At 38.5% G+C, this 23,787-nt stretch overlaps 1 protein-coding gene across 1 annotated transcript in view; it reads right to left on the minus strand.

Annotated features, from left to right (window-relative positions):
- Positions 1-23,787, minus strand: part of MAP3K5 (mitogen-activated protein kinase kinase kinase 5) — a 199,958-nt gene that overhangs the window by 118,467 nt on the left and 57,704 nt on the right. The window contains exons 2-6 of the mRNA XM_059400786.1: positions 21,182-21,321; positions 8,580-8,603; positions 2,325-2,518; positions 1,373-1,541; positions 113-219 (exon numbers count right to left, since the gene is read on the minus strand). Coding sequence (XP_059256769.1) covers positions 113-219; positions 1,373-1,541; positions 2,325-2,518; positions 8,580-8,603; positions 21,182-21,321 — 634 coding nt within the window. The remainder of the gene's footprint in view (positions 1-112; positions 220-1,372; positions 1,542-2,324; positions 2,519-8,579; positions 8,604-21,181; positions 21,322-23,787) is intronic.

Below are 23,787 nucleotides of genomic sequence, written 5' to 3' on the forward strand. Positions count from 1 at the left end.
ACATTCCAATAGGGAGTGGCTGCAATGCTACAGCAAAAACATATCGTAGGAAGAAAACGCAGGTTATAAAATAGTATGTTAGCATAGTACGAACAGAACCTTTTCTTCTTACCTATTCAGTGCAAATGCATAATGAAACTTCACATGGTGATGGGAAGCCAAATCAAAGGTTGGCAGCTTTTCTAAGGTCTCTACCAGCTTCACTATAGAATCATAGTCCTTTCAAACAAAAGGAGAATAAGACAGAATTAAACCCCTAGGAGAAAGTTCTGACAATGAGAGGACTTTTGACAAGCATATATCTAAATCCGAGAAGGGTGTTAAAAAGAGAACTAGGATCCATGAACTACTTTGAAGAATCTAGAACCAAAAAGAAATTGATTCTTCTTAAATAAGAAATTTGGATTATATAGGTAAAAACCTTAAAATATAGAGTTACCACAACCGCCTCCATTAGCATGATAACACTCTGTTGTCTGACTATGGGTGGTTTGCCTCTCCCATGGAGCCAGATTCCTGGGATGGTGTCCTATCAATTATTTTCAAAGAAAGAATTTTCAAAATATCAAGGACATGGAGCAAATGATTGAACCTCTCTTATAAGTAACAAGATGATGTCATTTCAAGTTCCCCTAGTTTTGGGATCTGAAATGCCACACCTCTACATGAATGCTAATTTCTGTTGTTCTCATAAAGCTTTACTTGGGCCTGAAAGGCTGTGTGGGAATAAGAAACTAGAAGTCACTTCGATTTTACTATATAAAAATCTAAAAACAAAATTCCCAACTCAGAGAAGATTGCCTTCTATTTACCATATTTAAAAAAATTTTAAGACATGTCAATAAAATTAAATGGCACATTGGTGTGTTTTACATGAGAAATTTTTTTAAGTTATTTTTATAATTAATCAGTTGCATATTTCTTGGTCCTGGCTAGTCAGATCTAGCACTATCAATTCCAAGCAACAGAATTCCCAGGAGTAAGAGCTATGTCCAGAAAGCTCCCCCTCCCACTTCTGCTATTTGCCACAACAAAACTTTCACTTATTGCCTGACAGGTGTGTCTGAGGCTAACAAATTAGTATAGGTTGTCCACAGGTTAGCAATGTACACAGATTTTTCTTTTTGTTCTTCTGGAGGAAAAACTCGGACCTTTACCATAAAAGTACTTCGTTACATAATCAAGGATGGCTAACTCATATGAGTCTTTTTCATTCATCATAAATTCTCAGGATAGAGAGCTTAGAAAAGGCAATAAAAAATTACATGTAGTGACCTGGATGACCTCTCAACTAACTGAAATGTGATGCTAACTCTCCCTTATTCCTTCAACATGCTACATGACGAAGAATTTCCTGTAAGCATCTTCTCACCTGGATATCTCTGTAGGAAAGTAAGAGGTTTATGACAATATCTGCTGTCAAGACTTCGATATTATCTACTCGTTGCCGAATTCTTGCCAACTCAGCTGCCAATTCTTTACCAGTGTATAAATTTCGAGCTTTCCTGATATCATTGAGAATAGATTCCCGGAAATACTGGCTGGTGGGAGAACACATTTCAAAGAGTTAATACTAGAAGGGATTTCAATGAAAAGCAATGATCGTATAAGGAAATGAATGACGTCTGCGGCATTTGTAACTTTTAATTCACAGGATGCATAGATGGAACACCTCATGGATTTTGCATTATAAAGAATTTTGGGAGTCCTATATGTATTTTTTAATACTTTGCTTTGCTTTAGAAAAACTTAGGTAAATATACTGCATCTTAATGACTTTTCCAAGAACCTGCCATGTGCCACTTGAAACACCAAAACTTTATTTTTCATTGCACTGTTTTGAGTAGAAATTGTTCCAAATAAATCAGGTGTGCCTATGATTTGAACATAATATAGCCCTCACTTTCTGACTCAGCCTCATCACAGATTACCCTAACTGGTTTTTCTTAACTAAAATATAATAATGTCATCAGCAATTCTGGGAAAGTTCCTGTTCTTATAGTAAAAGTCTGTGGACATTAATTCTGACAGTATTTCTATACTTTGAGAATATATATATATATATATATATATATATATATATATCCCTACCATTACCATAATGTACTTAGCAGTCTTTTTTTTTCCCTTTCTGATCTTAATGGTTCTCTTCTGAATACAGTAAACTATCAGGCATCTCTTTTATCTACTTAGAAGATATCATACTTTCATTTTCCTGGTTGTTGGCTGTGTGCTATATCTGAGAAACATCCGATAAGATGCACAAATAAAGGAAGTAGGACATAGCTCTGTTATCATCATCAAACGGCATTATTCAACTTTACCTAGAACTTGCTTGTGCCACCTTCAGAAGCTGAATGAAACGATCCACAAGAGGTAAGCAAATGGGTCCAAGAAGCAGCTCGAAGTTCGGTTGCATGAGCTCCGTCAACCCCTTCATGAAGCTGCTATCACAGCAGTAGACCTTGTTGTGTGGAGTGATCATGTAAGGGACGAATGTATAGTTCCCAGTGCACATCTGTATAAAGAAGAGGTGCCAGGAGCGGGTGAGCTGGCCTGGAGACTCCACACTAACAAAATCCCAAGTCCTACTGCACTGAGTCATTTTAAATAGTCATCCTGAATGTGAAGCAAAATTGAAAAACCTCATTTCTTATTTATGACCTATGAAAGTGGAAATTTCCTCCAATTTCTTTAATTGCTGATTGCAAATAATTAGGACTTACAGATGATGTAAAAAACAAACAAACAAACAAAAAAACCAAAAAAGCAACAAAACAAAAACCCCCAGTAGGACAGTTTACATCAGTCAATTAAATATTTATTCACCATCTCTGATGGCTAAGGTATTATGATATATGCATGCTGCAGGAAAAACAGAGGAGTTTAAACAAAGCCTTTAGCCTTCTGGGGAATTTAAAATTTAATCACAGAGACACAGCATAAATACATGATAAGAATAAGAGCTAACACTTAAGGGCTCCGCACCTGACAGGCTATGCTGTGAGTGATGCGGAAACAAAGCTGCTCTCTCCAGGCTGCTCTGTCATGGTCATGGCTCCATTAGCCTCCTAGCTACTAAAACTAGAGACCCAGGAGTTTTCCCTGATGCTCCCATTTCCTTCACCACCCACATCCTATTGAAATCCAGTCTATTCTACCTCCAAAATCGATGTCCTAAATATATTTCTGACTTTCTTCTAGACATTCTGACTCTCGGTGTCCTGCCCTCCTTAAATCTCAGCCTTTTTAATCGTGAACATTTTACACTTCCTACCCCAGCTCAGGTTTCAACCTCTTGAAGTTCTTGTCATATATTAACGGGCAGTCAGGTTCTGTTTGTGATTTATTACTTGATATATAACAAGTGCCCTCAACTGTAATATGTTCATAAATAATGAAGTCTGCTTCTGCTGAGTTTTCGTTTTGCTAATGATACCACTCATTTTAGGTAGCCCCATTTAAGACTGTGCTCATGTGTCCTTTACTGCTCTGAATTCTTCCATGATTCCCATGCCCAGGACATGTCCTGAGCTTTGCATCCACATCCCTTCCCTGAGCTCTTAGATTGAGGCAGGCTGACTTACTTAGGGATGTCCAGTCCAGTTTCCTTTTTCTTCCTCCCAGCTCACCCTTTGTTTGCACTAATGTTCCCTCACCTGACATCATTGGGAATCTAGAGAAGCTCGGGAGGAGTGAGTGGAGAGTGGCGTGGGTTGAGGGCAGAGAGAGAAGTAGGATTTGGGTGGTCAGTCCCTTGTAGTCCCCCAAAGACAACTATCATATGATCTCCCTGATATGAGGAAGTGGTGATGCAACATGGAGGCTTAAGTGGGTAGAAGAAGAATAAATGAAACAAGACGGGATTGGGAGGGATACAAACCATAAGTGACTCTTAATCTCACAAAACAAACTGAGGGTTGCCGGGGGGAGGGGGTTTGGGAGAAGGGGGGGGGATTATGGACATTGGGGAGGGTATGTGATTTGGTGAGTGCTGTGAAGTGTGTAAACCTGGTGATTCACAGACCTGTTCCCCTGGGGATAAAAATATATGTTTATAAAAAATAAAAAATTAAAAAAAAAAAAAAAGAAACAGGTTAGTGCTTTCCCAAAGGTCCATGTATCCACAGAATTGCCTTGGACTGAAAATCCCATAATAAAAGAGGATGAGGATGTTGAGGGTCAATAGTAGATTTCTTCCAGTTCAGAAAAAAAAGCAATGATATATTTATGTCTTGATACATTGGTTGCATTGATATTCTATGTAACATTGTGTCTTGGGGAGAAAAAAAAAAAAGACAGAGGGGAGAAAGAAACATTTGAAAACTAGACAGCTCTCTTCAGTTCTAACATACTCCATCATGATCAGGTTAATTGGATCATCCATGAAACCCTTGGGAGTGTTTTCAAAGCAGGATAAAGTAAGTTAGATACCTCATAGCAATTTTGACTGGAGACCTAAGGTCAAGTGTTGTCAGACTTTAAGGACAAATTAGTGTTGGGAGAGCTTGGTTAACCTGGAAACTTTGAAAGTTCCTACAAATAGATAAATGAATGAGTAGATATGAAGGATAATTTTTATAATACAAATAAAAAAATAAAGAACATAAAAAAAAAAAGAAAGTCAGAAATATGTGATTGGAACATAAAAGAGTTTCCAACAAAAGTACAGACCTGGGAAGCATTTGGTGTGGCTGAATCTAAGGAAACATGAGGGACCTCTAAGAGAAAAACCATAGAGAGGAGAGGAAAAAAAAAAAAAAGGCAGAAGGTTGACAAGTAAAAGGAGTTATGTGGGAAACCCCATCGCTGTTCTGGGGAGCACAGCGAGCCCAGATAATCGGATCCTAGCTATATCAGCATTATGGGGAACAATACATCACTTCGCTGCCCCTTAGAAACAAACCAACAAGAGCAAACGTTGACTCACACTTGCCATGTGTCAAGAATGAATGGTCATGAGTTCCCAATACCCCAGCAAAGAAGGTACTATTGACTCTGTTTTGTTTTTTGTTTTTTTTTTTTTTTTCAAAAATTGTATTTATTTATTTATTTATTTGAGAGAGAGAGAGAGCAGGAACAGGGGGAAGAGCAGAGGCAGAGGGAGAAAGATTCTCCACCAAGCAGGGAGGACTACTTTCTGTTTTGTAGGCGAGAATTCAGACAAGGCTCAGATAAGGTCATGCATCTGGTCTGTGATGTGTTTGGGACTCTAGCCCAGGGCTCTTCTCTAGAGGGTATCCCATTATCCATTAGAGGGGTCAGTACCCTTCCAAAGGGCCTCTACAGGCTGACACGCCAACACTTCACCTCAGGTCACTTTCGTGGAACCCTATATGAGCCAAGCTACTGCTTCACAGCAAACAGACAAGAACTGATAAATGCCTTTATGGCCAGACCGAATTATTTATGAACATGGTCTCTGAGGCACTTGTTGTATGTCAGGTTGCGAAGCAGAAACTGGACCTGACTTCCATTTAAAGTATGAGAGGAACTTCCAGAGGTTGAGATTTGATTTTTCAAACACATGAAACAGTTCTTTCTTTCTTTCTTTCTTTCTTTTTTTTAAGATTATTTATTTATTTATTTGGCAGACAGAGATCACAAGTAGGCAAAGAGGCAGGCAGAGATAGAGGAGGAAGTAGGCTCCCCGCCAAGCAGAAAGCCCGATGTGGGGCTCAATCCCAGGACCCCGAGATCATGACCTGAGCCGAAGGCAGAGGCTTTAACCCACTGAGCCACCAAGGTGCCCCAGAAACTTCCTTTCTTAAGCTCTCCTCCATGGACAAATAATTTGGAAGGCTAGTCAGGAAGAGGAAAAATAAACATATCCTGCTTCTAAAATGTTTCTGACATCCCTCAGCATAGCCACCAATTTAATCCTTTGACCTGATCCATAGCCTGAGCAGAAAAGAAAGGCAAGTGTATCAAGAGGTTGCCTCCCAAAGCTTCTAGAGCTTTAACTATGAGCAGGTTACAAAAGAGCAACAGAACCAAATACTCCTTAGATAAGCACTATAACATACAATTCAAAAAGAAAATGCTCTGAATCTTCCAGAAAAGCACTATTAGTGTTTCAAAATAGTATTCTGCTGCCGGATAAAGTTCTGTATCCTCAGAAGCCTTAATACCACATGTCGTTATGCCTAAGACATGAAATAAGATACATCATTACTCAAATACTGGGCATCAGGGAATAATGCATCCGTGTAAAACTAATTCTGGGAAAGAATGACTCTCGGACGTCTGGGTGCGTAGCAGCAGCAGAGGGGTAGAGACAGAAAAACGAGTCATGCAAACGGCAGAGAAAAACGGATTCTTGCAACTGTCTCCTTCAAACCCCATGGAATAAGGCTTCAGAGCCCTCACAGAAAATAACCAACATGCTAAGGTCTTTCTAAGTTCCTGGCCTCACTATACTTTCTGGAGTCTCTTCCTTATGTTTCTAAGGCAATAAATGTATTTTTTGCCAATCCACCACTGTTGGGGAAACACAGGGGTGGTGATGAAGCTTCAGGAGCCACAGGGATGCTCGCAGGCCTGGGCTGAGACCCCTGTGAGCATGTGGTGGGGGAAAGTGTAAGGGTTGCTTGTGACACTATTTTTTTTTTTTTTTTTTTTTTTTTTTTTGCTGCCGAGAAAAGCACATTTTTTCAGAACAATGAAAGACTAATACTACGGGAATCTTTTTTCCCCGGGTAGGCTCACCTCTACCTCAGGAATCTTATTATTGCAATTTCTGTTTACAGATGGCTGTTGCATCCCTAGTTTGAAATAACTGATCATTCAAAGCAAATTAAAAAATAAAACACTGTATGATCAAGAACAGACACCTTGAGCATAGCAACTGCCTTTTATTAATAAGGTACTAATTCTAAAATATTTAAGCTTGCTTCTTGAAAAAGAAAGCCCACATCTCCTTAAATTTCAAAACACCCGAGGTGTGCTCATAAAATAACAACAGCGATCTCTCTGGCCCACGCCTGTGTTCACGGCTATAAAAACCTGCAATTCAAAACCTAGTCCTATTCTATGATCTTTAGTTAAAAAAATAACACTGGCTCTGTTTTTCAATTTTTAAAAGCTACATAAAGATGAACATACGTATATATGTGTGGGAAATGAATTAAGTTTCTGGGAAGAAATGCTCTCAGCATTCAAACATATTGAAATACTGGCTCAAAATCCTCAACTTTTGAGAAGGACACCCAGCCCCTGAAACCCAGCAAATTACTCAAGCCAAGAGGTGACCTGTTCATCATGTGCAGTATTTGGAAACCATATAACCCCGTTTCTCCACAGGTCTGACCTGCCAGTGGATATGATTAACTCTTTCCTCCAAGTTTCTGGTAAAGACCACCTCCTCTCAAAGAACCGTGACCATTTGGTATATGGCCACCCACTCTTCAGCACACTGCCTTGCGTTAATTTTCTAATCTGTGTCTTTGCTGATTTGTTTACCAATCTTCTCCCCGACCTAGACTCTGGACCTAGTCACTGGCCATCTCTCAGAGCAGTTAAGAATCTGACTGCCTCGATTTTCAGCCGCCATAGTGAATCCCTATGGCACCAAGCCCAAAGCCTGGCACACGGTACATGTTCAGTCACTATATGTTTAATAAAAATGTTACACGAAATAGATGCCTGAAGCAATAACTGCTCATTTCCTGTGGAGATGGGCAGAATAAAAGTAAATAATGACAACTTTATTTATGTTGCCATAAGTCTCTGACTTGGTACAATCTTAACCATAAGTTTTAAATCTTTCTGGTCTAAGGAAAAATTACAATTGTATTTTTAATCTTATCATCATAAATCAAATCAGGTGCAGATCTTTAGGTAGGATATTATTTTCGCTGTAAGTTGCAAAGATGCACTCTGTGGTTTTTAAATACTGGTTTTATTTTCCAAATGAAAAGTATAACCACTAGCATAAGAAGGCTGATGTCCTTAGATATTAAATTGTGTAATTTTACTTCATGCATTTTTAAAATTTGAAATTTATTTTTATCACTTTTTAGCTTTTATTTAATACTGTGTGTAAGGTAATAATTCTGTGATGTGGTCTCAAAGGCAGACTACAAGACTCTGGAACTTAGATCAAACTGTATAGATAGTTAGATAATAGATATACATGTACCTATATATGTATGTGCATATATGGGCACATTTGTACCTATAATTTGCTACATAGCATATATATAGGTACAGATATCTATATGTGTGTGTATATAAACATAAATACATGTGTATAAACATATATACACACACATATACATATATGCAGTATGTATATATATGATACCTGAGTACCACTCAGAATTACACAAAATTGGATACACTATGGAAACATTTTTTTTTCAAAAATATAAGTATAAACAGGCATCAGTGTCCTCTCCCAGTAAAGTTTTGCTTTTAAAGAAATGTTTTGATAAAATAACCAAATTTATATTGATATATCAGAAACTCTAAAGAGGGAAAACAGAGAAATTAATAATCTGTGGAGATAAAAAAAAGGCCAGAGATTAGTTGATGAAACAGAAAAGTTAAAAAATTTCTGGAAGAGTTAAAATACTCACAGTATTCTTCTGGCAAATGATTTCCTGAAAAATGAGAAAAGAAAAAAAATTAAGTTAAAGTTAATATAAAATTAATTCAATAATTAATTTAACTATTTGATGTGGGAAAAAGTCTTAGCAATCTGAAATTTCAGGGAGTGTACCATAAGTTCCTGTATCAGAGAAATTTACAATCTCATGAAAATGAGAGAAAATAAAAGGATTCTCAATGGTTTAAAGGAAATTGTACAAACATATAAAATCCAAAAGCTGAATAATTTAAAAACCATTCTTGTAGAATATGTAAGCACAGAATTATCAGCCACAACCTTTTTAGGAAAAGGCTAAAATGAGTTCAGTTTTCCAATGTACAACATCAGTCACACTCTGCGTGGAGGTGGACCATGGGACCATGCAAATACTGTCTCCTGGGAAATAAAGGGTATTGGCTACTCATCAGAGTGGGCAAATCCACACCTATGTAAGATCATCTGACAATAAACAGTCACAAATATAATTTACGTATTGTTCAATAAAAAGTGAAATGTGAGAAATACACTGAAAGCAGTTTCCCTATCTTCTAGGTTGTGAGGAGAGAGATTGTGAAAATAATGTAGCTATACTGTGTCAGGTGCATACAAATCGTGATAAAGCTTGCTGTCATCATCATGATTTCTGGATGTTTAAGTGAGTAGAGGCATGGAAGAGACAATCTGGAAAACCCTGTGGCATAAAGGCTTCACCGAGGCTGAGGAATCATGATTTAGAAAGAGAAATAGGACAGAATTTTGGAAATGATGGCATGTATGTTGTCATGGAAACAGGGACTGTGAGACTTTTGTGGTGCCTCAAGGGTAGGGCCATCTGGCTAAGAAGAAGAGCCAGATCTGGTGAGGTAAGGAATGAGCAGAGGAGCAATTCAAGGTTCAGCCAACTGGCCATCACTTCATTCAAGATCAACATGGGGGGCAAAGGGGAACTGAGAAGTTCTTTGGCTTAGGGCAGTATGTAGGAGTTTTGATGTTTAAGGGTAACGGATGAGTAAATAAAAAGCTGTAGAAGAAGGAATGGTGCTGGGTAATTTTGAAAGTCATAATGATATATATAAAACAGTACAAGAGGCCCTTCAATACTTCACAAACAGAAAAGAAAAAAAAAAGACACATACACATTTAAAAAGAAACATTACATGCCTAGGTCTACGTGCATGTATGTACACAAATGCTAAATCAAAAGAGTAAGACTCCAGTAAGGCCTTGTGTTTCTGAGAGAAGGAGGATTTTACTAAGCAGTAAGGAAGTCCGGGAAGATCAGCAGAGAAGGTGGAACTCAAGATGAGCCAAGGAGGACGGACAACTTCCAAAGACAAAGCAGGAAGGTGGAGATACAAGTTAGAGGACCAGGAACAGCAAAGGTCCCCTTGGAGAATAACATAATTACCAGGGACTAGAGAAGACAGTTCATTTGGGGAAGTAAGAAGGAGAAAATAAAAGAGGCCTATGAAAAAGATCTTGAATTGAATCATTAAACTAAGAAGGAAGTTCATTTTGGCATGTACCAATAATATTAGAAAGTTCTTTGGGGCTTTACTGGAGAAGGCCCTGAATGCCAAAATAAAGTATTTTGTTTTGTGAGCAACTGGCGGCCAAAATGTTTTTTTAAGGTGAGCTATACATAAAGAAGAATCAGCACATGGGACACTGTAGAAGCAAAGGCTGGGAACATCATCAATGTCTATCAGCTAGAAACTGGTTGAATAAACCATGGTATGTCCATTCAGTGGAATACAACGCAGCTGAACCAAGAACGAGGAAGTTCCTCATGCAGCAATATGGAAAGATTTCCAAGATACACTGCTAAGTGAAAAAAAGCAAAGTACAGAACAGTTTTCAAACATACGCTCCTATTTACGTATCAAAGAGAAAAAGAAAATTCTCATTTGTACATTCATAACATCTATCTAGAGGAATAGACAAGAATCTAGTCATAGTGGTTGCCAGTGGAGGGGAGCTGGCTGGGTGCAGAACAAAGATGAGAGAATGACATTTCACTGTATATCCTTTCCACTTTTAAAGTTTTGTATCAGGTGAGTGTGCTACCCAAGAAAGACAAATACGTAAAATGTAAACCTTATTAAAGTCTAAAAAATATTAATTCAATGGTGGTATTTAGTATTGGAGGGAAAGGAGCACTTAGGTGACGTTGCAAAAGTTCAGGGACATCAAAAAAAGGCCTTGGATGACAGTGGTGCCTGGGGGACAGAAATCAAGAGATGGATGAGTGACATTGTGGAGGAAAATTCAAGGTGGCTTTTCCTACGGGTGTTTCATAGATAGATAGTCCTTCTCTCTTTATTCATTCCCTCCCCCTGTGCACACACTCTCTCTCACACACACACTACACACACAACTGTTCACAAAAAAATAAATACAAAAATGCTGGATAATCACAAAATCAGGAACACAGTATGCAGAATTCTCCAGACTTGATTTAGGGAGCATCTCTTCAGAGAAGCAAACCACAGTCTTTGGGATGCTGCTCTGTTGTGACTGTCACACGCTCCTCTCCTCCCTCCAAGTAACAAGGGAATGCCCTTCTCTTCTTCCTCTACCACACAATATCCTCATGCACTGACTGCATAAGAAGTCTGTTCTTTGTGAAGGTGCCTTCAATGATGCCAATTTTCCCAACAGAAGCAGATGATGTCCTTATTTCTGCCCCAACTACCCCTCGTACAGCCCTCTATGACAACAACACATGTACCAATTGCAAATGAGTCATCGTATGATTCTCCCATCCTATGTCATTAGCAACTTGGATGTTTTGTTCATCTTCATACCCCAATGGTTGCTTAGTAAATCTAATGGCATACAGTAGGTACTCAGTAAAAGCATGAAAAAATGAATAAGTCAATGAAAGTACAAAATACTGGGCTCTGAAATCACAGTAGAAATGTGTAAGTCCTGGCTCTGCTCCTGACTAGCCATCTGTCATTTCCCCTCCCTCTAACGGAACACACTAAGAGCTGGGTTGAGCAATTACCCATCTCTTCCAACTCTGTGTTCTAGCATCTGCTTTTGGCTAAAGGCCTATCACAGCGAGCATTGTCCTTTGTGCCAAAGGAAGGAGAGATGTCCTCATGCCCAGCACAGGAGCTCGCCTACCAGCATCTCTCTTTTGGTGCACTGGGCCCAGAAATGGAAGTTGTAATGAAAGGAGCAGTGGGGAACACTGAGCAGGATGAAGGCTCCCTCTGTTTGCCCCCACAGAAAATAGGCTGCTGTTGTCTTAGAACCAATATGCTACATCTTCCTGAAGAATGGCTCATTGGAAAAACAAGCCTCTTAAAAGTCTTCTTTGTTTTCATTTCATTTTACAATATAAAAAATTAAGAAACTATATTAAAATCATTCCCATAAAAAATCTCCCCAAGAAATAATACAAAGTGTGTGTGAGGACTATGTCATACCAGAGACAGGACAGGACACAGTGGCATGATTTACAAATCAGTGGTCAGTTATCAAGTAAGCAAGACACTTGTGGGAATGTCCAGAGGCAGCACTTCTATTAAAAGGGCACAGGTTCATTCTTTACAGTTCACTACTAAATTGCTAAACTACTTTGTAGGGTCATATTTTCAAATGATTGTTTCTTTAACATTTACTGATTGTGTAATTTATACTACTAAGTTAGCTGCTATTTAGAAGTACTGAAAAGAATCCAATAAAAATTCACCGTGAAACAAACAAACAAAAAAATCCTAGGATCTACTAAATTCTTATTAACTAATGCTTATGTTTTGTAGAAGCTAAATGAATATAAGTTATTCTCTTGAAGGAAACAGAGTTTATTCACAGTTTATGATGTAACCTTACATGACGCATCCACTATGAAGAAAAAAGGACAATTTGTGCATTTTAACTTGGTACAAATAAATAGCAAACAAGACCTTGCAAGGTATCTCTCTATCTAGGCAGACTAGTGAACGTTTAATGTGTACTAATCCCATCAAAGGAGAAAAAAAGGAGGAAGGGGAATCAATTTAAGACACAATTGCTGTATTTCACATCACAGCATGGAAGCTTCTCGTCTAAAGTACCTAGAAATAGGACAGTAAAATAAACATTCCCAGTGAAATGTTTTGAGGGTGCATTGCCTCACTACAACTTCAGACTTGTCTGAAGTTTTTAGGGGCCTTCTAGTCACTGCAACTCCTGCCTGTACCAGAAACAAACCCCCCCCACCTGCAAAAAATTTTTACCCCATTCTCCGGTACCCTTTGATAACCAAAGAAGGAAGGAAGACAAAAGAGACAATCTAATCAAACGTCTCTTTGCAAGGAAAGACAAAGACAACTTTTGATAGCTATTTGGGACAACCTAACTTCGAAGAGGTCATTTTAAGGAGAAATAAATGGAGTATCTCCAAAATTGGAAAGTGTTTGTGCCTAGAATTTAGGTAATTACAGCCAGGGGAAGGAAATGGGAACAGCTGGTGTGGGGTTGCCAAGTTAAATTGACTCAGGGTGGGAGAAGCAGAACTAGCAAGCAGGATCTTAGTTTCCTGAAAGAAAAGGAGCAGGCTGGGAGTTCCTGGCCAGGAAAGAACATGGTCCCCAGCTGGTGACCTTCTGGGTCCTCCCTTCTGATCCCTCTTCCTGTCCAAGAGGAACTGGGCAAGTTTTCCACTAAAGTTGGGTAAAAGAGGAATATTTCTTATGCTCCCCAGCTCCATCCTCTTACCTAATTTGAAAACTTCAAAACAAGACTAGGAAATATTAGATGGGCTGTTGTGAACACCCTAGCCCTCACTGAGGAGGTGGGTCCCATCCTTCCCCTCAAGCATGCTGCTAAAATAAAGCTGAGCCAGGTTAGGAAGAGCACTCCAACACAGGTGTCACAGAATTGGCCCATCTCTAAAGTTAGGAAACACATTAGACTTGTGCTTACGCATTATGCTTGTATAAAAGCTCAAGTTAAAAAAGAAAAAAAAAAACCAAACCCAACCTCAATAATCTAAAAAGAATCCAGAAAATCCTATTTTTACAGGACATACAAAATCTGTGTGCAGACTTAGAAGTATATACAATGATAAGTCAGACAATCTCGGGCTCCCCCTGATCTGACACTGTGTGTGTCTCTAAGTCACTATGTCTCTCTGGGTTTATTTCTTATCTGGAAAGAAAGTAACTTTGATCTGCCTAATCTATGTAGCACATACCTAACATGTCTTATCTCCTTGGATTGCTTTTGAAGAACAACTGAAATAAGCTTATGAAAGTACTTTAAGCATTTTAAGGACATACACAGTATGAGTATTACTATTATCAGGTCAAACAACCCCAAATTGGTTCCTATTTTACCAGATCTAGAGACACTGTATACCTGTATTGTTCTGTGATCTGTAGTGAGAACAACCTTCTCTTGATATAAGCAACTGTCAATTAAAACAACCTGTACCAAAAGTCAAGTTAAATTATACCAAAGCTGGAAAGAAATCTTAAAAGAAATTCTAGACTCTCTTCTCCTTCCCTCTGAATTTTATTTTATATTTAAATATATATGTCTTGGTGCAAGTAGATACGGGTCTTGAAATGGGGCAGGGATGCTGACGAGTAACATTTTACACATAGAGAATTGGAAACAGCTTTTTAACACAAACTTCTCCTTATAATGTGTTGCTATTATAATTAACTTCCTCTTCTTTGACACCAGCTGTTTCTTTCAGCAACACCTAATTGGACCAAATTATTCAAATGCAGGTATTTCTTCTCAAAAAACAAAAAGCATAAAACAAAAACCCCTATTGTTGTATAGCTAGAGGTATCACAAATTTCTGTACACTAAATCACATTTTTCACATAAATTTCAGTAAAATTCTCAAGGATGTATTCTAAAAGACCTAAATCAGATGATGAGTTGGAGAATCGGATGAGGGGTGGGAGTGCCACAGAGATCAACCTGCCTAGAAGGGTCATTTATTTATACTGAGCAAAAGGGAACAGAATTCAGACAAGCCTTGCCCCCTTTAGAAGGGAGTAAGGAGGCTTTCAGACATCTATCTTCTTTTTTTTTTTTTTTTTTAAGATTTTATTTATTTATTTGACAGAGAGAAACCACAAGTAGACGGAGAGGCAGGCAGAGAGAGAGAGAGAGAGAGAGGGAAGCAGGCTCCCTGCTGAGCAGAGAGCCCGATGCGGGACTCGATCCCAGGACCCTGAGATCATGACCTGAGCCGAAGGCAGCGGTTTAACCCACTGAGCCACCCAGGCGCTCCCAGACATCTATCTTCTGCATGCAGAAGCATTCCTTCTTGCTCTTTAAGGTATTCAAACTCATGGGCCTATGATGAAAGTCTCCACCAATGAAAAATATCTAGGGCCAAGCCAGTGATATGATGACATCTTCCATTCATACTGCAGCACCAACTTCCTTCTCTCTGACAAAATGATAATTAGACACTAGAAATGGTGGGCAGGGGTGGGGAGGATAAAGGAGGTACTAAAAAAGAAAGCAATGTATACTCTATGCAGTATACAGAAAATTCCTCAGTAGAGGTGATACTGCTAACTGACATCAAAGAAAACTGGATTCTCCAGTCTCCAGCCCTTTCCCAAACCTCAGGGATGGATTCTACAACTGGGAATCAACTTGCGCTAAATAAACCATGCGTCTAGTTTGTCAATTCAAGTCTTGAGAAAGCAGTACTCACATGTACTGCTCGTCCGCCCCTACCCCAAATTACTGCCCCCACCGCTAATTTGACATGGAATGACTATAGCTCAGAGAAAAGGTAGATCATTCCTAGAAGTAAAATAAAGAAACAAGATGGTCTCCTCTCTCAACAGAAAGAAAGATCTCGCCATGAAATAATATGAAGGGTCTGTGAGGGCTATGTTGCACCAAAGACAAGACAGAGTGCCATGATTTACCAATCAGGGTCGGTTATCAAGTAAGCAAGATGCTTGCAGGAATGTCAAGAGGCAGCATTTCCTAGTAAAAGGGCACAGGTTCATTGCTTCCAGTTCACTATTAAACTGTTAAGCTACTTTATAGGATCATATTTTCAAATGACTCTTTCCCTAACATTTACTGAGTGTGTAATTTATACTACTGGCCAAGTTAGGTGCTATTAAAAAGTGTTGAAAAGAATCCAATAAAATTCACTGTTAAACTAAGAAAAAAGTCATAAACCATTGGAAAAATACGAATGTTGATTTCATACACAATTAGAACAAAAACTAAATCCCTCTTAATAATTAACTTTGATAGGGGAGGTAAAACTTTAAGAAGAGGAATTGGGGGTATGAGAGGGGAAAACTGATGGGTTTGAGAACATTATGGAATCTGAGTGGATTCACCAGACACAAGTAATTCAATTTAGGTTTGAGGTCTTTGTACCAAAAATGGCCCCACACCTTCATCAATTTATTGGAAACTGGCATAATCACTGAAATGGACAATAAGAACATCACAACTCTTTTCAAACTATCACAATTTGCTTTAAGTGGAAATGAATAAGTATCAGAAAAACAGACTTAATATGCAATTTCTCACAATAAGTTCTAAAAGAGATTGGATACCCCTGTACCTGTCGAGAAAGGAGCATAAGTACCACAGAACTGTCTGAACGAGCAACCGTGACCATTCTCAAGTTTCACCCCTGTTGTAGCATGTGTCAGAAGTTCCTTCCTTTTTAAGACTAAATAATACTTTATTGTGTGCATATACCATTTTGTTTTATCCATTCATTTACTGATGGACATTTAGGTCACTTCTACCTTCTGGCTACTGCGAATTAATGCTGCTAGGGACACGGGTGCACAGATACCTCTTTGAGAGCCTGCTTTCAACTCTTTCGGGTGTATGTCCATAGGCGAAAATCCTGGATCATGTGGTAATTCTATTTCTAATTTTAATTTTTTGAGGAACTGCCATACGGTTAAAAATGGATGATTCTTAAAGGGCTATTTTAGTGATGGTATACAAATTCTGGTTTGTGCACCCATGATTTCATGCTAGTCAGATCCCAATCTAGAAAATACTAGATGCACTGAGGCAGAGGAAGAGGTTCCGCTATCACATATGTGTGGATCTCCTCAGTGGGATTGTGAAGGATTAAGCACATAGATAGATTGTTGCAGAGAACAATCTACTAAGGAGAATCCCTTCTGTAAAACAACTTTTCCAGCAATGAGTAAAGAGAAAAATCCAACTAAATTTCTTGAAAAGGGAATACTCTCACATTATCATTACTTTTCAACACAAGCTCTGTCCCCACTAACTGACATGCATATCAGTCTCTAAGATATTTTTACTCTGTAGTAGATAAAATGGGAATAAAGCCCATCTTGGTGCAGAAAGACCCAAATGCATCTGAGCCTTTTTAATCACAGTTAGAACATTAGGAAAAAGAAATTATAAGTGATTTGGGGATTCAAATGACCAAAATAACTATCCTGGTAGATACAATAACAAAGTATCATAGACTTCTTCCTTAAAAAAAGAATTAATTGTGAAATATTTCAACTATATAAAAGGTACAGAAATTAGTATACACCCATGTATATACCACCTTGACTTAGAAATCTAATATTATAGGTAAGCTTGAAGATGCTTATCTTTCCCCATGGTTCTGTTCTACTCCTACCCCCAAAAGAGATAACTATTCTGAATTTGTTGTTTGTGATTTCCATGCAAACGTCAGTCCTTTGTAACCCAAGTAGGTATAAAAGCACTGTCTTACATGGATTCGATTTGGTATGGATGGCATCATACCACACACATGCTTCTGTAATTTGTTTTTGCTCCCAACACTGTTCTTCAGCTGTATGGATAGTGACTCGAAAGCTCTAGTTAACTCATATTAAGTGCTCTGTAATGGTCCACTAACTGACTACACCAGAAGGTATTTGTTCATTCTCTCCTTGATAGGTATTTACCAATTCCTTTGGGGGAGGGGTTATTACAATGTCAATATAATATTGTTGATTAGATCTCCTTCTGCATGCCACAGACTCGTTCTGCGGTGCAAATCGAGAGACAAGAGTTGCTGAGTCTTGGTGCCACGCTCATCTGATAATAGTAGGTGTTGCCAAACTGCTCTTTGGAAGTAGTGCCAACATCCCCTCCCATCAGCTGGGCCTGCTTCCCACTCTCCACAGCCTCGGCCTGGGCATCATAAGGGCTTTTAACTGTTGACTATCTGATGGTGCGCAGTGGTACTTCCTTGTTTTGTTTTGCTTTGCTTTTCTAAGCAGCATTGTCTGAAGTGAGCCGGGAGTGGCCTACAAGGAAGAGAGGGAGCTGAAGAAGGGAAAAGGGGGAAGAATCTCAAGGAGTGGAGCTGAGAGCTGTCATTAAACAGGAATTTCTTTTTTTTTTTTTTTAAAGATTTTATTTATTTATTTGACAGAGATCACAAGTAGGCAGAGAGGCAGGCAGAGAGAGAGGAGGAAGCAGGCTCCCTGCTGAGCAGAGAGCCCGATGTGGGACTCGATCCCAGGACCCTGAGATCATGACCTGAGCCGAAGGCAGAGGCTTAACCCACTGAGCCACCCAGGCGCCCCTAAACAGGAATTTCTGATGCTAGAAGAAATGGCTCATTAAAATAATTTCCACACTCTACACAGTGGCCGCTCATTGCCGCCTCACAGCTCATTGGTCAGTAGTGTCCAGACCTAACACTCCCATTTACTGAGAGACCCCAAGGGGGTGTTGGATCATTTCTGTAATGCATGAAGGTAATCTGAAAAATACCATTTCAACCATTTCTTATTTTCAAGCAAATAGAAGTCAGCATAGAGTCTCACTGGCAGACACCTAAGAAGTTGTCACGGTATTTAAAGAAAACTGTGAAAACTGTGTTGTTAAAATGCTAAGGGGAAAAATATCAACTTCTCTTTCTCAATGCGCAATGATCTTTTTTTTTTTTTTTTGGAAAAAAATTAACTATTTCATTCTTCTAGAAGAGTACTTGTGATTTCCCACGGATGCAAAGCTTATTGCAGGTATGTGATTTGATTAAATTCTCAATATCCTTTCATATCAAAACTCAGATGTAGCTTTCAGGTACTTTTATGGATTCCTATCAATTATTTTTTAGGAGCTGAACCTTAAAGGTTTTTCCCTATGATTTCATCTAGAGAATTTACTGTCAAAGGGAAACTGCTGTCTTCAACAAAGAACAGCAAATGAAAATTAAACTTGTGTAGCTGTACTTTCTAGATGTCTAAAGAATCACCGTAAGGGAAGCTAGCTATGTGACAAGAATAGCATTCTCATTCTGTATTTGTTCTGCAAAAACAGGGACAAGCTTCATTTTTATTTTATTAGACTGATCTATACAGAACAGTTTATGTATAATAACTCTTGTTCTGCCTTATTTCATAGCAATTTTCTTTTCTATTGGTAGAAGGCAGGGATTACACCTATAATTAACTGTAACAGAAATTAATAAAATTAAACACACACACACACACACACACACACACACACACACACACACACAGAGTTTCCTCAACAGCAGAGGACCAGAAAAATTTCTAGGGCTCAGGAAATTATTAGATTGAAAAAAATATTTTCTATCCCAGAGGCCTTTGTCCTCCCCAACCAAACACTTATTTGGGCTAGGAATAAACTAAAAACAACAACAACAATGACAAAAGCTTAAGTTAATGGAAAGAAGGACTGAAAAGAAAGGATAGGTGTCTCATGGAACAACTCCGGGGCGGGGGGGGGGGCAGACGTAGTTGATGGGTTTTCTAAAGGAACACACTAAGCAGGGAAAGTTGGATATCCTTCTAACTAGAAGAAATTCCAATAAAGTTTAGTGGTTTGGAGGTTGGTCTTGGGAGTTGGGCAGACCTAGGCTTTACTTTACTAGTTACCTGATCTAGGGCAAATGACTGAATTTATTTGAGACTTAGTTTGCTGTTCTACAAAACAGTGATATAATAGGACATAATATACCCCAGAGGGATGCTTTTAGAATTGAATGTGAAAATATAAGTAGGGAAAGCACAGAGTAAATGCTCAGTTACTAGTAGCTATTATATACAAGATAAATGAGTGTGTTTTAGCTAGACTAGCCTTTTTAAAGAACTATTGTATTCACATACCAATAACACTTTTAAACAAAGGCTGGAAAAAGCAATTAAATAAATCAGTGTATTTGTCCCATACAAATTTCTGATAATATTAGCTTCAATTCTTTCTCTCTAATGTAATTTTAATTCAGCTTTTAAAAATTTCCCCAGGAAAGAGTAGTACTAAATGAAATCACCAGCTACCAGTAGGGCAAGAATAAAAAGAGGGTAGAGTGAAAAATGTCTAACACTATACTGTTTGCTTAGAATACTTAATGTAAAGAAAATAGAATAGTACAATAAAAAGAATAAATAAAGCTATCTCATTCCTTTATCACTGTTAATGTAAATAGTAGCAAATCAAAATATTTAATTAAAATACAACACACAAAATTTTATGATGCTTTACTTAAAGTGGTAAATCTAAGGTAAAATAAAGTAGGGCAGCTTAAAGAATTGCCCCAGGTTTAAAAAAAAAAAAAAAAAAAACAGATGCAGACAGAGAGGGCAAACATCCTGGGACTTGAATTTCTGAGTATTCTGGAAAGGTTAGCCTATCATTGCCTGGCATGCAGTAAATGTATTTGCTAGAAGTAACTGCAGATTTCTCAGAAAAAGCCATATAAGCTTTAGACACTCAGATAAAAGCAAAATATTACTTTCTTTTTTGTCTTTTTTTTTTTCACGGTTGTGGAGTTAAAGATCTTCATATAGCAATTACTAAGCCACTAGAAATATGGCTCTGGGTTTTAGGACTCCATGTCTCAAGGTTGGCTTCGATTTGAAAACTGGAAGATATAGATGAGAAAAAGCCACATAAAGCTAGCTGGAAGTTTCACAAAGGAAATGGATGATATCAGGTTTAGCATGAGTTTCACTGAATTGTTAAATGCTTTTCAAAGAATCGCACAATGATTGTATTGCAAAAGCATTTTAGACAATCTTTCTGGACGGAAGAAACGCCTTCATATCATTATGTTCCTATCCTGGAGAGAATGACATGGGGTCCGCTGAATTTGTAGACAAATATAGTAGGTTCTTATCTCCCCTTTCCCTAAGTTATTAAGTTATTGAAAGCATTTCCCAGTCAAGAGGATGGCAGTTTTCTGGTGATAATCAGTGAGAGAAGGTCTTTTTAGAGTCCTTCTAGTAGGAGGAGGATTTCCAGTTGAAGACAGGTGTGCCCAATGAAAAACCCCCAACGGTGATACAGCTCAGGGCCTGACCATGCTTATGCAACTTCCAGGTCTTTCTCTGGCACGCAGTGGGCACGGACAACTTCTAGTAATGCAGTTTCCTCAACATCAACTCAAACTCCAGCTCAGAACTCAACACCAAGATTCTCCTACCTGTGTATCATCAAATTTCTACATTGAATTCTAGATAAATGTCATGAGGAATTGCATAACTATTGGACTAGCAAAAACAAGCTTTCGCATATGTAAGCTGCTTCCATTGCCTTGGTTATCATAGGGACAGAGAGGTATCGCTAGGACCCTGGTGCTCTGAGTGAATACTTAGCAAACAGGTCAGGTACCTTCAGGGACTGCAGAGAGTCTGAGTTGTTATCACAGTAGAGGATGATGTTGTTGGCCATGCTGAAGCTTTCTCTCACTCCAAGGTGGTAAAACAAGGACGGCTGTCGGAAGGCATCACTCATCTCGACCACCGCGATATCTGCAAACAGAGAACAAAGCCCCCCCCAGGAGATGACACCTGAATAATGCCCAGTAAGCACATTTTGGTTTCAACGACTGAGTATTCAAAGAGGAAATGAGGAAAGGATAGGGATTTTCCCTCCTTGCTTACCCCTGAATTTTGAATTTGTGGCTCTACCCAGACGGAAGTGGTTTTTAGAAAATGCAGCAAACCTGCATCTTTTTTTTGAACATTTCTTTTCTTTTTAAATTTATTTACTTGACAGACAGAGATCACAAGTAGGCAGAGGGGGTGGGGGAAGCAGGCTCCCCGCTGAGCAGAGAGCCCTATGCTGGGCTCAATCCCAGGACCCCGGGATCATGACCTGAGCCAAAGGCAGAGGATTTAACCCACTGAGCCACCCAGGCACCCCCATTGTATTTTTTTTTTTTTTTTAAACACGAAGGTGATCCTGTAATTACTGAAAACTGAGCAAAATCTACAATGGTGGGATGCTGGGGCTAATGCTCTCTGTTGAATTTCAACATTAAAATAATTTCCAGAAGAAGATCCATTTATTGCAATAAGCAGTAAATGTAAAATGAGATTTAAGAAAGCAAGCAGGGGAGCATCTGGATGGCTCAGTCAGTTAAATGGCTGATTCTTGGTTTCAGCTTAGGTCATGATCTCAGGGCCAAGTGACAGAGCCTCACGGCCAGTTCCACACTCTGTGTGGAGTCTCCTGAAGATTTTCTCCCTCTGCCTCTGCCCTTCCTCCCCCAATTAAATAATTTTTTTTAAAAGGAAATAGGTAAGATTATAAATTAATCCAGAGCTGTATTTTATTTTTAAGATTTTATTTATTTGTCAGAGAGAGAGAGAGCAAGCGGACAAGCAGGCAGAGTGGCAGGCAGAGGTGGAGAGAGAAGCAGGCTCCCTGCTGAGCAAGGAGCCAGATGTGGGACTCCATCCCAGGACCCTGGGATCATGACCTGAGCTGAAGGCAGCAGCTTAACCGACTGAGCCACCCAGGCGTCCCCAGAGCTGTTACTTTATAACTAATTAATTATCATTATTAATATATAGCAAGTCCCTAGCAAATGTACTCGAGAAAGAAAGAAAGCAAAAGTATAGAAAATTATGACTGAGAAGGAAAATACAAACACAGATAAAAATTCTACCAAAGCTCAGAGATTACTATACCAAGGTAGTATAAACCTGATAGCAATATCTGATACTAATGTCAAAAGAATGAAATATAGGTTAGTCTCAAACTCACTTTATACAGGGACAAAAATATGAAAGAAAAATGGGGAAAAAATGCACCAAACATTATACGATAAGAAAACTAGATCATGGGCTTAAAATTTATTTTGGGAATGCAGGGATATCTCAATGGGGAAAAAAAAAATTCATCTGCATCTCCACAGATGCCCCAAGTGCTTTAATTAAGATTCAAAATGCATTTCTTATTAAAAATAACAGCAAAACAAAAATAGAAGAACACTCTTTTAACATGAAAAATAATATATATATTCTGGGGCACCTGGGTAGCTCACTGAGTTGAGCATCTGACTCCTGATTACGGGTTCAGGTCATGATCTCAGGGTTATGAGATCCAGGCCCACACCAGGCTCTAGGCTGGGTGTGGAGCCTGCTTGGGATTTTCTCTCTCTCTCTCCCTCAGCCCCTACACACCCTGCTCTCAGTCTCCCTCTCTAAAAAAATTATATATGCACAGCAACTACCAACTTTGTGTTTATAAGTATTCTGTAAAAATCAGGAAAAAGACAAAACAGTCAATTATTCCTACTACTAGTTGGCTTTCTGAAAATCCCAGCTAATGTCACAAAGTAAGGAGATGTAATACTTTAAAATAAAACACACAATTATCATTACTTGCAGATGTTTTGGTTGTCAACAAAGAAAACCCAGTAGAATCAACTAAATAACTATTATAAGCAATAATATAATTTAATAAGTTGTTGAGATGCAAAATCATTATGAAAACCAAGAGCTCCCTTTGTAATCATAGTATCTAGAAAATATGATGGCAAAACAATTCCAAATCACAATTACGATGAAAATGTTGACATACCTTACCACAAATTTAACAGATGATAATTTGTTAAACATATTTGCAATGTTTGACAGATGAAAGGTTAATATCACTATAAATTACCTCTTATCGGTCAGTTTAGAGCAAAGAAGCAGCCATAAAGACATTACAATAGAAAATTAGGCTATGGGCATGGGCGGGCAAATTCACAAGAGAATAACTAAAATGATAAATAAATACACAAAGAAATCTACACCTTACTATGAACAAATGCACGTTAAGCAAACTCTAAAGTGCCAATTTTCTTGTCTAACAAGTAGTCAAAAAAAATTAAAGAATTCCCAGTGGAGATGCAGAGAAATGACATTCTGACAACCCAAGGAGAATTTTAAACTTCCCAGGAGACCTCAGTAATCCTTAAAGCTATGTACACTTTTTGGCCCAAT

Source organism: Mustela nigripes, chromosome 5 (genome assembly GCF_022355385.1).
Source record: "Mustela nigripes isolate SB6536 chromosome 5, MUSNIG.SB6536, whole genome shotgun sequence".
In the NCBI taxonomy this organism is placed as follows: Eukaryota; Metazoa; Chordata; class Mammalia; order Carnivora; family Mustelidae; genus Mustela; species Mustela nigripes.